Source organism: Aedes albopictus, chromosome 3 (genome assembly GCF_035046485.1).
Source record: "Aedes albopictus strain Foshan chromosome 3, AalbF5, whole genome shotgun sequence".
Taxonomy (NCBI): Eukaryota; Metazoa; Arthropoda; class Insecta; order Diptera; family Culicidae; genus Aedes; species Aedes albopictus.
This window is the reverse complement of record NC_085138.1, coordinates 162,894,435-162,908,939: the sequence shown is the minus strand read 5'-3', so window position 1 is coordinate 162,908,939 and position 14,505 is coordinate 162,894,435. Positions and strand designations below refer to the sequence as shown.

Genomic DNA, 14,505 nt, shown 5'->3' with positions numbered 1-14,505 from the left:
CAGTTTAGGGCGAGTCATAGAGAGGACGCCCCTGGACCCCGAAGGACAGGAAGAAAAGGAAGAGGAAGAAGAAGATAGAACATGAGCTTTGAGACGCCAAACCAAGGAGATGCAGGAGCGCAGGTGCCAAGTGAGGAGAGGCGACGCCCTCGTCTTCAAGGCAAGCCAAATTTTTTTTTTGAAGGTAATTCAGGGGGGTCCCAGTTGACTTTAAAGGGCGTTACAAAGGGTTTCAGGGATATTTCAAGTCAAATCAGAGAGTTTAGGGGGTTTCAGGAACGTTTTGCGTACATTCCGAGAAGTTTCATGGGGACTTCATAGCCACAGATGGGCGTTTCAAGGAGTTCTGGAGTCTTTAAATGCGTTCCAAATGGTTTCAGTGACATTTCAAATTGATAACGGGGATTTCAAGTGCATTTCAATGGAATTATGGAGGCTTCAGGAAGAGAGATCCAATGAAACACCCCTGAAACTCTCTTGGACCCCTGAGAACCCCTTAAAATGTCCCCTGAAACGCTCCTGAGATCTTTAGATACCCCCTGAAACCTCCTGGGACTCCCCAAAATGCCTCTGAGATCCCCTCTGAACCTCAACACATCAGGTACTTCCTGAGACCCCCTGAACAAATCCTGAAACCTACAGGTACCTCCCTGTAATCTCTGGAACCCTATGAAACCCGCTGGAGCCGTCTGAAAAGCCCTGATGTTGTTTTTTTTTATATTTTTTATGTAAGTGTATTATAACTGAAGCTATTTCTACACTTCCTGAAACGCCACTGAGACCTCCTGGTACCTCCTGAAAACCCCTGAATTTACCGTGAGTCTTCTAGGTATCCCTCTGAAACCCCCTCAGAGCTCCTAGATCATCCCTGAGACTCCACAAAAACCCCGAGATTTCCTGAAACGCCCTGATAGCCTCTGAAGCGCTCCAGAGACCCCCCGGAAGCCCCCTTAAATCCCCTGAAATCTCTTGAAGCACCCCAGAGAAGCTCTGGAACTCTCCTGAACTTCTTTGAAATCCCGTGATACGCCCATGGGGCCTGAAACTCCCTTAGACCCATTGAAGTGCTCCTGAGGCCCCCTTACACATCGCTGAGACTTCCTGATACCCTCTGGAACTCCCTTGATGTGCCATAGAGACCCTCTGAAACTCCCATGGAACGCTCCTAAGACTCCTGGAACCCCGCTCAAACTCAATGATACCCTTTGAAGCACCCCTGAGACGCTCTTGAAACACCCCTGAGATCTCCTGATACTCCCTGAATACCTCTGAAACCACCATGAGACACTCATAGGAACTTCTCTGGAACCACTTTTCAAACTTTCGACTTAACACAGCAGAAGCACCTTTTGCGTGATAAGGTCTTGCCTGTACAAACTATTGATTTGAAAGAAGCTTTTTTTTTTCCAATTCGTTTATTTATAAGGCTCTAGCGTTCTATATAAAACTTAACGGAGCCGATTTTCTTATGAAACAACAAAATGTTATTCTAAAGCTATTCTACATTTTACATACAATTCACTTTGAATTCTTGCGCGAGCTCTTTCTCGGGGGAGTGCGATCTGTTGTGGATCCTGAAGCCGATGAAGCAAATTGAGCCCGACGCTGGCTTGCTATCAGTTTCTTGGTTTTCTCCTTCATCATGGCGTTGAAATTGTTCGCTAGCTGTGTAGCATTCGGAATACCAAAAGTCCGCTCAAAGTACTCATCGTTGATAGCCGATTTTGACTTCTCTTCCTCTTTGTCGCTTGATTCCTGCATTAACGGTGTTTCCTCGAGAATTTCTTCAACTACTTCCACGACATCGTCATCTATTGGATCCGATTCCTCAATAACTGTTTCGACTTCTCCTGTACTGACTATTTCGGCAAAAGTTTTAGGCTTGTTGGTCTTCTTCCTTGCTGGGCAGGCGTTTCTCCGGTGTCCTACTGAGTGACAAAAGAAACACTTGTCCTTCAGTCCGTCGTAAAACACTTTTCCTCTTTGCTTGTTCACTTCAATCAAAGGTGGAATTTCCTTGTCGATGTCAATGTACACACCCCTAACGCCAGTGTGCACATGATCCAATCCTAGGCCAGTTGGGAACTTTTCACGAACCGTTCTATTTACTCTTCCGTATTGATTAAATACCGTGACCAAATCATCATCCGAAACTTCCGGTGGGATGTCAAACACCCGCACATAATGTACATTACGGCCCGCTGCCATAATACACACCTCTACCGAATTTCCATTTGCGTACACAAATTTACGTGGGTCCGGATTTTTTCGTAGACACTCCAGCATCGCTGCTTCTGAAGCAAATTTGATGCAAATGCTCCGGTTCTCCGTCATTTTATAGACGCTTTCCACGAGGGTCACATCGCCATCCAGCTGCTTTACAAATTGGGCGATATCGGTCCACGACGGCCGGGGGGAATCCACCGAGAATCGAAATTCAACGGTGTTAATAAACATTCCGCTCATGGCTCGAGAAAGCAAGTCAGTTTCACAAAGTATCCAAGTCGGTCGAAGAACAAAACGACAGGCAAACAATAGCACCGCTGCTATGCAGTAATAAAAAAATATCCGGCAGAGCTCATCAATACCGCGTGCGTCGTACACGGCAGATGGGTAGCTACTGATGAAAGAAGCTTGTCCTGCTGCGATATGTGCAAGAGGTATTCCTGAATGGAAATTCGATCTGTTCAAGTTCAAATATCTTTGGATAAACCAGTCTTTTGCTTAGCTAAAAAACTTTAGCTTCTGCCCCGAGGATTGTATACAATATACTGCCGTATTTGTATGTACTGTATTGTACTGTATTGTATACAGTATACTGCCATTAGCAGCATAGTTGTCCCATGTTCTATGGGAATCCCTATTAACATGGTACAACTATTAGAGTGGGTCAACGTTGTATGGAGAAACTTTAAATTTGACCGCATCACCCCGGAACAAAGTTTTTTTGACTCCTTTTTGCGTCCAAAACAACTGTGTAAAATTTGGGAGCGATTGGTTGCGTCCCCGTATTCCGCATTGTGATTGAAATTTGTATGGAAGTTAGTATGGGAAAACGTACTTTTTTGCATTTTACTCATACGTTGAATTCTTTTGTCTAAAAACGTTTAACTAATGACGTTAAAAAATAGCCTAGGATATACCGAAAAACTTTGCCGAAGACCGCAAAGTGATCCGACGCTTATGAAAAAAGTTATTCGCTTGGTAACTTAGGCCAAAAACTGAGATTTTATTATTGATGTTATTCCTTTACATGTTAAATGATAAGCACCACCAGGCAATCTGTGCGTTATAACTTTTTTCACAAGTGTCGGATCACTTTGCAGTCTTCGGCAAAGTTTTTCGGCATATCCTAGGCTATGCTTCAACGTCATTAGTTAGATAGTTTTAGACGAAAAATTTCAATTTATGAGAAAAATGCAGAAAAGCATGTTTTCCCATACTAAATTCCATACAAACTTCAATCGCAAAGCGGAATACGGGGACGCAACCAATCGCTCCCAAATTCTGCACAGTTGTTTTGGACGCTTAAAGGAATCGAAAAAGCATTGTTCCAAAAAATCGACTTTGTTGACCCAGTCTAACAACTATGCTGCACACGGCAGTGTAAAGCCTGTATCCGCAATAATCGGGACACAGAAGTACGGCTGTAGCTCTGTAATGAATCGGTAAAATTGGCCAAAAAATTGAGTGAGAACTCTTTGGTGTTTGTTTATTATGTGTGCCAAATTTCATTATTCGATGCATTACTTTTAACTTTGGATGAAACACAAACAGACGTGGTTTCAAGCATATTGTACAATCATGACCAATTTTCTTTTGCATAATAGATGGTTCTTTTACGCAGTTCAAAGTTCTGTGATGAAAATTATGAAATTTCATTAACAGTCATGATACTTATAGCGACATTTTCCTGCAAAATTTCATTAACTTTGATCAGTTGGTTTGAAAGCTCGATATTTTCCTATTCATAACTTTTGAATTTCTCTACCAATTTTTATGAAATTTCCTCAGAAGGTAGTTGATTATGTGTATATTATGCCTGCAAAATTTGAAGATTATTGGTACAGTACTTTCAATTGTACACTCGTAACAATAAAGGGTGCTGATCTGAGGGGCTAAAATCACGTTCAGTCCCAATAAATGTTTCGACTATCGACAACTGTGATGTTCGTCTGGCTAACATGCCTATTCATGTGAACTCACATGTCTCCCAATTTGGGATGTCGCATGTCCACTGTGACTTTTTTACACAAAGTTATATAGGTTTTCAAAATAACACTTGTTCAAATGAAGTTTTTGCTCGGGTGATTTCTTGATTATTGAGGATGCTTTCGATGACGTGCCTTTCAATGTCATATTGAAAGTCGCATGACGTCACAAGCTACCTCCAATGAGTTCTAGACTCTTTTTACGCTTATGCGTTTTACAGTGTCCTTTTCAGGGCACTGATTAAACCCGTTGTGGTATGGGCTATGAGCTCTCGTTGCTCTTATGCGTTAATTCCTTCTGTTACGGGTATAAATATTAATTAATAGCATGGTGCGATTATAAGCTTGGTGACCCTAACCGCACGGCTACGAGGCAGCCGTCCTGATGTGAGCCATCGTGCAGATGGCCGGCTACCGCGTTGATGATGTTTGCACGGGGCTCGGCTTACGCTACGAAGTATTGTGCCAAGCGGGGGTGCCGGCCGCTGAGGTCCAAGCGTTCGTGCAAGCTGTACTTGACGTTATTTGGGACCGCTTGTCGTTTGTAGTGCACCCCACGTTGGGCGCCATGTTACAAAAATAAAATAAATCAATTATTACGAAGTATTAACATATCACAACACATAAAACCTTACAAATGCACAAATAAGAGACATCACAAGTTCACGCAACACAACACAAAACATAAATGTGCCCTGTTATCCAAATGGATTACATCTTCCGCTCACAGGATGATACAATTCAGTCATCCTGGAATTGTATTTTAGTTGGTAGTTTGCCTTTTAGTTCACAGCATTTGTTGCCGTGTCCATAGCTTGGTTTTGTCTAGGAAAACTAATCCTAATCGGACATCCCGTTTCGGGTTTCATCACTAGAGATCTATAACTTGAAGTCTGTGCCAGGGAAAGGTTTACATCTCTAGCACTTAGTCGCGGCCCGAAATGGCCTGAATGTTGGCAATCGAAATAGGATTGCGGGCCTCCATTCAGAACCCTATAAATGTACATTAAAATCATGGGAATATATAGGGGGATTAGGGGCATAATGGACACCCGGGGCGAAATGGACACCCCTGTTTTTGCCGAAACCGTTGACTTTTATGTAAAACTTTTAATGCATAAGTGTAAAGGAACAAGTCATGGTCCTATTTTTCAAAAGTACCATTAATATTTTTTCAAAATAACCAAAATATCGTTGAAATTGAAGTATGTTTTTCATATGGTGGATTTCTTATAATTTTGAAGCAGCAGCTAATAAGGTATTACGAGTGTTTGAGTGTGTCCACCATTCAAACAAATGAATTGTTAGCTTATCTACATGTATACGCAGATTTAGCAATGGATGAAGTATTATATTTTCGATCAGAACTTACTCAAACTAGCAATTCCAATGTTGTAGTCGATTCGGGGCGAAATGAACACTGGCAATATGAATGGATGTACGCGCGTTGCATACTGTTAGGCGTTTTAGAGAGTAAGGAAAAAATCAATCCGATTATTTTAGCCTAAAGTTTATTTAATTAACTTTGATGTTATGTAAACTCGTCTAAGATGGAGTATTATATCTGTGGTGTTGATCTCCGTAGGAAAATTACTTAACTGGTGGATATTATCAAAGATACAGCATAAAATATGCAGGGGTGTCCATTATGCCCCGATGGGTGTCCATTTCGCCCCGTACCTTTCCTGCCAGCCCCAAAAAACACACAGTTTACAATTCATTATTTCTTCACAATAATGACATTCTACCTGCTGTAAATGATTGAAATACGTAGGAAACAAGTTAAAGTTGTAAGCCAACTGATAATATGTTAAGTTTTTGTCTGTTATACAGGCCTAACATAGCCATTTGCTTAGGGTGTCCATTATGCCCCTAATCCCCCTACCAGGTAAAATGAAATATACAACACAAAGGACGAACGAATAACAAACTTATAACACATTAAACATCGTTCGGATATACAACAAAAAAGATGAAGTACATATTTAGAACACTTGCAAACTTTATTGAGACTATTCAAGTTTTGTACTCTCCAGTGAATCAAGGCGGACAGACATACATTGCTTCTTTTTTTTTACGTATATCACATCAATATTAATAAGCTCGTACAATGCTTTGCTTCTTATGTTTATCGTGCCATTTGTCATATTTGTTTTGTGGCGTTACTCTTTCCTGTTTCTAAAAAGCATTTGTAGTAAAATCTGTAATGGAATGATGCAAACTTTATCTCTAAAACCCTGTTTATCACAGAATTGACCGCAACTGACCGATGATGATCAACGTTCTTCCAAAAATTACCTACGTGTATTAACCTCCGGTGTGACTTCTTTAGCATTAAGACCTTTCAAAAGAAATTTAGAAATTCAACGACGCCGGCAGAGGTCCATGATAAGTAATCTTGGCCTCCATCCACTTGGTGTGGATCAAGCGCTCCAGCGGCGTCGATACCATGTCGTTCTGCTTCCGTTCGCCGTCCTCCTGGCCGTCGTCAGCCCCCTCCTCCTGCTGGCGGTTGTCCACCGTCATCGATAGGTAGCACCCGGCCAGCGTGTAGTAGTGCAGCTCGAATCGTTTTTCGGCGTGATAGTTCCGTAGCAGTTCCCGGTTCGAGTTGAACAACACCCCAAAGTGACCGCAACAGCAGCTGACCCAGACTGGAGTGGCCGGTGTTTTCAGACGCGATCCGGGCTGACGGGACGCCGAGCGCATGGCTTCGTTCTCACCTTCCCAGATCAGCAAGCCGATCGATCCGCGGCCCAGGATGCCGAACTGCGGTAGGGCCTACAATGGGAAGAGCGATGGAAAGTGTAGTAAAATTGTGGGATCATAGTTTTTCTTATAGGATTGTCTTGTTTCTTTAAACTATCATAGTATTCTGATGTTTTAATTTTCTTTATTCGAAACGCTGGGTATTTGAACCATTTTTGTGGTGAAATATTTATCTCATAAATTTAAAGAAATCATCCAAAATTTTGGTGGAACTTCAAAGTTTATTTTTTGAGCATACATTTTATTACATTTAGTGTACTTTAGCGTAAAATTCTAAAAAACCATGCTTCAATTTAAACATGACTCCTGGTGAAGTTTGCTTCAGAAGAGTCGTGAAAAACTTATACAAGTCAAGTTTTGAATATGTTGAATTGTTGTTGTTTGGATTGTTTTCTTTCTTAATATTTATGTAAGTTCTCACAAAATTTACGTATGTTTAATAATTGGTTCAGAAAAAAAAAAGTCTTTGAATTGAATTTAATAAATGATTGTAAAAATGGCTCAAACAAAGCTAGACTTCAGCATATGCTCGTGGATTCCTAGAACTATCCAAGGATTCATTCAGGGCGCTTTCTAGTGAAAATCCTATGGAAATCATAGGAATTCTAAGGCTATTTTGAAATTTCCATACGAATCTTTACATTGTGGGAGTAGGCAATCCGAAAACCCGAGAGCCCTCAACCGAGATCGTATGGGGATGCAAGTTAGCATAAGAATTCAATGAATGGATCTGGGAATCCAACAAACATATTGGTAAAGCACAGTTTTGTAACAGATCAGTTTGTGAATTCCTCCCGGACTCTTCCAGGAATTTTTCCCGAAAGTACCCCAGACATACTTCCCGGGATTTCTTCCGGGAATCCTCTCGGAATCCCTCCCGAGATTTTTCCCGGATTCTTGCCGGGATTCCTCCCGGATTTCTCTCCAGATTACTCTCGCGATTTTTCTCGGAGTTCTTCCCGGGTTTCTTACCGGAATTCATCTAGGAATTCCTACCAAGATTCCTCCAGGGATTCCTCTCAAGATTCTTTCCATAATTCCTGCCAAAATTCCTCCCGAAACGCCTCTTGTAACGACTGTTTTGAAGAGAAATTGTGAAGAAGAGCATTACTTTCACCCACGGTGACCCACGGTGGTACAGAGGGCTGGATTGAAAGATTTCCATCCTGGGCGATTGGCAGTCATCGCTTTGATCTGTGGTCAGGTCAAATTTCTGTCGATTTGCACCGCCATGAGCCTCTGGATCTGCCTCTGCTGCGATGTCCTGCTGGTTTCCAGTCTAACGCTAGTTTGCAGATTTCGTTTCCGCCCCTGCGTAGAGTGTGGCCTCCACTTTCGCTTCCGAATTTCTGTCGCTATCGACATTTGATGACATCGACGAAGGAGCTCCACGTTGGAGAAAAGCATTCCTTAGGTAAAATCCCAAAACTGACACTACGATCCTTGAAAAAGGCCAAATTCCCAGGTCAAAATGTCGCGAATGCGTCTGTTTGTCTGTGTTTCTCTTTTGAGCTGCCGAGCGTATATGTCTACCCGTCTACAGAAGTGTAACTTATTGTTTTGGTGCGTCTAGTTCGCTTGTTTAGGTACATTCCATCCGATTCTTTGGGAGAAATATCAAATACGCTCTGGCGCCACCTAACGAAAAATTTCCGAACTAAATTGTTCACCAGTAGATAGGTCTTAACTTTTTAAACATCTTAGTTGAAAATATCACCAAATCAGGGACTCCAGGGTGGGAGGTCCAGGGGCTTGACGAAGCCCCCCCCCTCCTGCGAGTCAGGTGGGAGCCTAGGATTCTATTCTAAGCGAACTGTATCCACACAGCAGTGTGGACTTACCACCTTTGGCACCGGGAGGTGATCGAGTGCCGGGGTATACGGAATAATCAAGCGAAGTAAGCCTAGGCGTGGCGGGTGCCTCTTCAAGCCTAGGCCAACCCTCGGCTGTCCTCTATGCTTGCATTTTTTTTCCTCATCTGTAGAGCCTTTTAACCACTGCGTCCATTATTTAGGAATATTGTGGTACGACCCATATTTAATTTGGTGCTTGTCAAATATCCTGTCACAATTGAGCTGTGATGGACAATGGTTGATGTAACACCTGATCCCCAACTAGGCACAACTCGTTTTATGAAGTTTATTACCCTGTTGGGATTACTTCGCCAAATTACCAAGGGCTCTAGAAACCCTTTACCAAAAACCGCCAATCTCTGATTGGATAGTACTCCACAGTTGCAGAGTAAATGTTCAGCAGTTTCGTTTTCCGTTTGACAGAAACGACACTCGGAGGATTGGATTTTTCCAATCTTACTTAGATGATATTTACTCGGGCAGTGGCCAGTCATCAGACCAGTAATTACCCTGAGATCTCTTTTGTTTAGATTCAGTATGGACCTGCCTTTTTTACACTGGGTTTTATAAACCTTTTCGCTTGCTTGGATGTATCCGTGGCATTCCAATTAGATTCTACCGTGGACATTTCCCAAGTTTTTAGTTTCATCCGAAGAGGTCACTCAGGAACTCCACAGAAGGGTTCAGGGCCTACAAAGCTTGATGCCGCACCCTGTCTAGCGAGAATGTCTGCATTTTCATTCCCCAGAATTCCACAATGACCGGGCACCCAGTATAACGTTTCCTTGTTCCTACTGGCCAATTGCTTCAGAGAAATAATGCATTCCCACACTAGCTTTGATTGACAAGTAAAAGCCTTTAGCGCATTTAGAGCCGCCTGACTGTCCGAAAATATACAGATCTCTTAGCAAACCTATAATTTCTTTTCAGACAAATGTTGGCACACTCTAGAATGGCTTGAACTTCCGCTTGAAATATAGTGGGACTGCATCCCATTGGTATAGCCTTACTGATACCAGGGCCGAAAACACCGGCTCCTGTATTTTCACCCATCTTGGACCCATCAGTATAAAATACAATAGAACCTGGACGTAAACTTGGCCCACCAGCATCCCCAACATAGCGACATGGTTTCACCACTTTGAAGGGAACATCATAGTTGGTCTTTGTTATCATCCAATCTTCTACTGTTTTTATGTCCATGTTTAATTTGAAGTATTTGATGATCCTCAAATGTCCCACAAGATCCCCATTTAGTACATTATTGTAACGGATAAACTGCAGGGCACTTTTTGGCGCTTGTAGTTTAATAAATTGATGCAAAGGCAGTATATTGAGAAGGGCATTCAAAGCAACTGATGGAGTGCTTTTCATTGCTCCTGTAATAGATATACAAGCAAGTCTTTGTAGCTTACCGAGCTTCCCTTGAGAGGTTACCTCGTTTGTATTGGGCCACCAAACAAGTGAAGCATAAGTAATCTTTGGCCGGACTATCGCAACATAAATCCAGTGAATGATGTTTGGTCTAAGACCCCAGGTTTTTCCTAGTGCTTTGCTGCAGACCCAAAGGGCATTCGTACCCTTAGTTAAAACATTGTTTAAATGTGAATTCCAATTCAGTCTTTTGTCCAAAGTTACTCCAAGATGTTTAACTTCTTCCGAGAACTGAATTTGAACTCCATTTAAAGAAGGTTCAATAAGATTTAGTTTCAACCTTCGAGTAAAAGGTACTATTACAGTTTTTGAAGGGTTTACGTTCAATCCCTCCTCTCGGCACCATTTGAGGGTAACATTCAACGCAGATTGTAGCCGGCTGGATATCGCGTCGTCATATTTTCCTCGTACCAGAATAGCTACATCATCTGCGTATCCAATAACCTCAAAACCTTGATAAATAAGCTTTTTAAGGAGTTTGTCCACTACCAAAGACCACAATAAGGGCGATAGTACTCCTCCTTGAGGACAGCCCTTCACAGATCTGACTGATAGTTGCGCACCTCCAAGAACGGAAGAGATTTCTCGATCTTTAAGCATCGATATTATCCATTCGATAATGCATTTATCCAAGCCCCTTGCTTCCATTGCTGAACGCATTGAGCTGTAGGATGCGTTATCGAATGCTCCTTCAACGTCGAGAAAAGCAACCACGGCTATTTCTTTGGCTTGAAGCGATTCCTCAACTTTGCTGACTAGCGACTGTAGCGCTGTTATTGCAGATTTACCTGTTTGATAAACAAATTGAAACTTGCTAAGAGGCATTTCTACTAAGCTGGTAGACTTGATAAAGTCATCCACTATTTTCTCCATGACCTTTAACCCTCTAATACCCAAATTTTTGATTTTGATCTAAATATCATTTTTCGTCATCTAAAATCGATTTAAACATGTTTTGGAAGATGATTCTTTTTAATTCTCGATTTTGTGATTTTCGGTTTTTGATTTTTCTAATTTTTATTTTTGAACATCCACACACTTTTATATGTTTCCTTGAAGCCTCTTTGAGATACTGATTTTTTGAGACGAAAACATTTTGAGATTTTAGGATTATTGTTGAAATATTTTTATTTTAAAATTTTTTCAATGAAAATTTTATTTTCGTGTAATTTTAAGGAAAGTAATTTTAGAGTGTATTCGACTTCCTTAAACTATTCTACTATGATAGAATGATTTGGGAAAAATCTAAAATATGTTAATTTTAGCAATTCAATACAAAATAATCAATGATTTCTTAAAGGTGACTAAAACATCATTTTTTCAATGATTTTTGAAAAATGTAAATACGCTTTAGATGACACCAAAAACCATTTTAGGATATACAAAACAGTCCTAAATATCACCCAAAAATATAAAAAAAATGATTGTCCACGAAACAAAAATTACAAAAATTCTCAAATTATACCCCGTCTAAAGGCGGGGTTTGGTATTAGAGGGTTAACAGAACACAGGAAAGGCTTATAGGTCTGAAGGCTTTAGGTGTTGTTTTATCCCTTTTGCCAGCTTTTGGGATAAAAACAACACGAACCTTACGCCATGCCTTAGGTATGTAAGCTAAAGTGATACTGGCTCTAAATATTTCGGTTAGGAGCGGACCAATCGCTCCTTTCCCTTGTTGAAGTAACGCTGGAAAGATTCCATCTATCCCAGCAGATTTGAAAGATTGAAAAGAACTCAGTGCCCATTCGACCCTCGATGGCATGAAGATTTCACAGGCTTTCTGATAGGCATTTGCCGACCATACATTGTCTAAGTCTTGATCTTCAGCCGAGTAAGGAATCGACCCCTGTTAGCTGACCCTATTGGACAGCGCGCGCCTTTTATAAACTCTCCGACGTCAACCACCTGATGGAGCCTGTGATGACAATGGAATGGAGTGACAGATACGACTGTCACTGACCGTGAGTAGCAAGATTAGAACAAATAATCCATGCAGAATCAGATTGTCATGAATTGAAAGTGAATTCTACTTTAATTGAAATATTTTTCCAAATTTATTATTCTAATTGTGTGAACTATAATTAACTAGCAGGTAATCTAAACATAATTGGTATAATGCCTAAATCTAATGAAATCTCACTTTAGAGCTTTAGTTCACAATATAGCGTAGTGACGGACTTTGCATAACCTGAATTGAAACAATTTGCATTGGTTGCCGTCCCTGAATACATGACGAAAGATAAACACGACTTAATTACCGGACATACATGACTTAGAGGGACATTAAACGTAAGTGCTACTAGACTTAAGACTAAAAGCTCACACTATTTGCATTGATCAACTTGGACTGCAAAACTCATATACTATGTTCCATATACTCCATACTGTCCCATATAGGAAATTTGTAATCTCCCAATATAAGAGCTCAAACACAGTCTGCTCTGGAGGTTATTCATCTGAAAGAAATCCCCCCGGTCCGGTACTCAAGCAACAACCCCGGAAAATGAGTCTTCATCATCTCTTTCAAAGCTTCAGAAGAATCGACAGTAAAACTGCCATCTTCCTTTTTGAGGCTTCCAAGACCATTAGAATGGTCTTTTGAAAGGACTTTGTGGAGCCTTGCAGCTGTAGGAGCGTTATTGATGTCTTCACACACCCGTCTCCAATCCTTACGTTTGGCTAGCCTCAGTTCTCTGTTATATTCTGTTAGGGCTTTTTTGTATTGAACCCAATCAGAAGTAGCCTTTGCTCTATTGAACAATCTTCTAGATTCTTTTCTCAGTTTTGCTAGCTTGTCATTCCACCAAGGGACATCCCTGTTGGATGACCTCTGTTGGATTGTGCAGCTAGCATGATATGATGAGATCATTTTTATCAATAACCTCATCAGAGGCACTTTCCAATTGTGAAACAGATGTGATCTGCTCCCATTTATATGCATTTTCATGCGTTAAGTAAAAGCGATAGAGGTCCCAGTTTGTTTTTCTTGGGTTTCTAAAACTTTCAATTAAATTTGATCCGGCTTTATAATCAAACCTGATATGTTTGTAATCTGACAATGATTCCTCGTCAGAAACATGCCAGTTCACATTTTTTTCCGACAGCAGGTCACTGCAGATCGTAAGATCTAGAACCTCCTGTCGAATTGTGTTAATAAAAGTGGGAGAATCTCCCTTATTGCATATGTCTATGCTATTAGACGAAATATAGTTCAAAAGATTCTCACCCCTCTTATTAATATCGGTACTGCCCCAAATGGTATGATGGGCATTCGCATCGCATCCAATCAAAAATTGAGCGTTTATTCTCTTACAATAATTAATGAAACTTACAACACTAGATGGAGGCACATCATCAACGTCTCCTGGGAAAGATGCTGAAGCAATGCATACCTCAGTTTTCCCCGGATTATCGGGACCTCCAACTTGATAGCTACAAAATCTCTTGAAATGAACTCAGTAATTGGGACAAATTTCATTCTCCTATTTACTAAGATTGCAGCTCTAGGTTTACACTGATTTTCATGATACACGAGTTTACAGTTCGGTAAAGAGCATCCCATTACCCTACCGTTATTTACCCAGGGCTCCTGAATTAGTCCCACGTCTAGATCTTCTTTAGTAAATCTTCTACTGAGCACAGACGAAGCACCCTTCGCGTGATGAAGGTTTATTTTAAAACGCACTCATTGATACAGTTTTATGTGGAATTCATTTATTGAACTTACTTATACATTCCCGGGGCACTTCATTCCCTACGCTGGAGACGATTTTGAATGGACGATGTTGGATTGGATCCACAAGGCTTTCTAGCTTTTGATTTTTTTAAACCATGGGTATTATACTGCCCCTGGCTGCCTGAATCATCAGCACCTGATTTATGATTACCATGGGCATTGTGTTGCCCCTGGTCGTCTCTATGCTTGCATAGATAACTACCAGGATCATTAACTACTACTTCATTTACAGTGAGGGATAGCGACTCTAAGGGGGACTCAGAAGAAATGACTACCAAATCCATGAACAACAACACCAACAACAATGTGATCGACAGTGGGGACGATTCAATTATGACATCCGTCATTGTTCGGGAATTTTAAACTTTTTTAGAAGTTTTTTGGAAGCTTGCCCTCTACAGTATGTAAAGATCACAATGGGAACCCCTTGGCAGAACTCTGATCTGGCCAAGCTGAGGAAAAAGAGTTGGAACCAACGACGTTCGGCTGGACCAGAGGCTTT

The 14,505-nt window shown here is 41.1% G+C and overlaps 2 protein-coding genes across 4 annotated transcripts in view; one reads left to right on the top strand and one right to left on the bottom strand.

The window, feature by feature from the left end:
- The window catches only part of LOC109422664 (cytochrome P450 4d1-like), a 505,971-nt gene that overhangs the window by 159,607 nt on the left and 331,859 nt on the right, over positions 1 to 14,505 (top strand). The window lies entirely within an intron of this gene.
- The window catches only part of LOC109422670 (inactive ubiquitin carboxyl-terminal hydrolase MINDY-4B), a 29,594-nt gene continuing 21,278 nt past the window's right edge, over positions 6,190 to 14,505 (bottom strand). For all 3 annotated transcript variants that reach the window (XM_062858756.1, XM_062858757.1, XM_019697529.3), the window contains one exon: positions 6,190 to 6,992. In XM_062858756.1, coding sequence (XP_062714740.1) covers positions 6,567 to 6,992 — 426 coding nt within the window. In that variant the 3' untranslated portion in view covers positions 6,190 to 6,566. The remainder of the gene's footprint in view (positions 6,993 to 14,505) is intronic.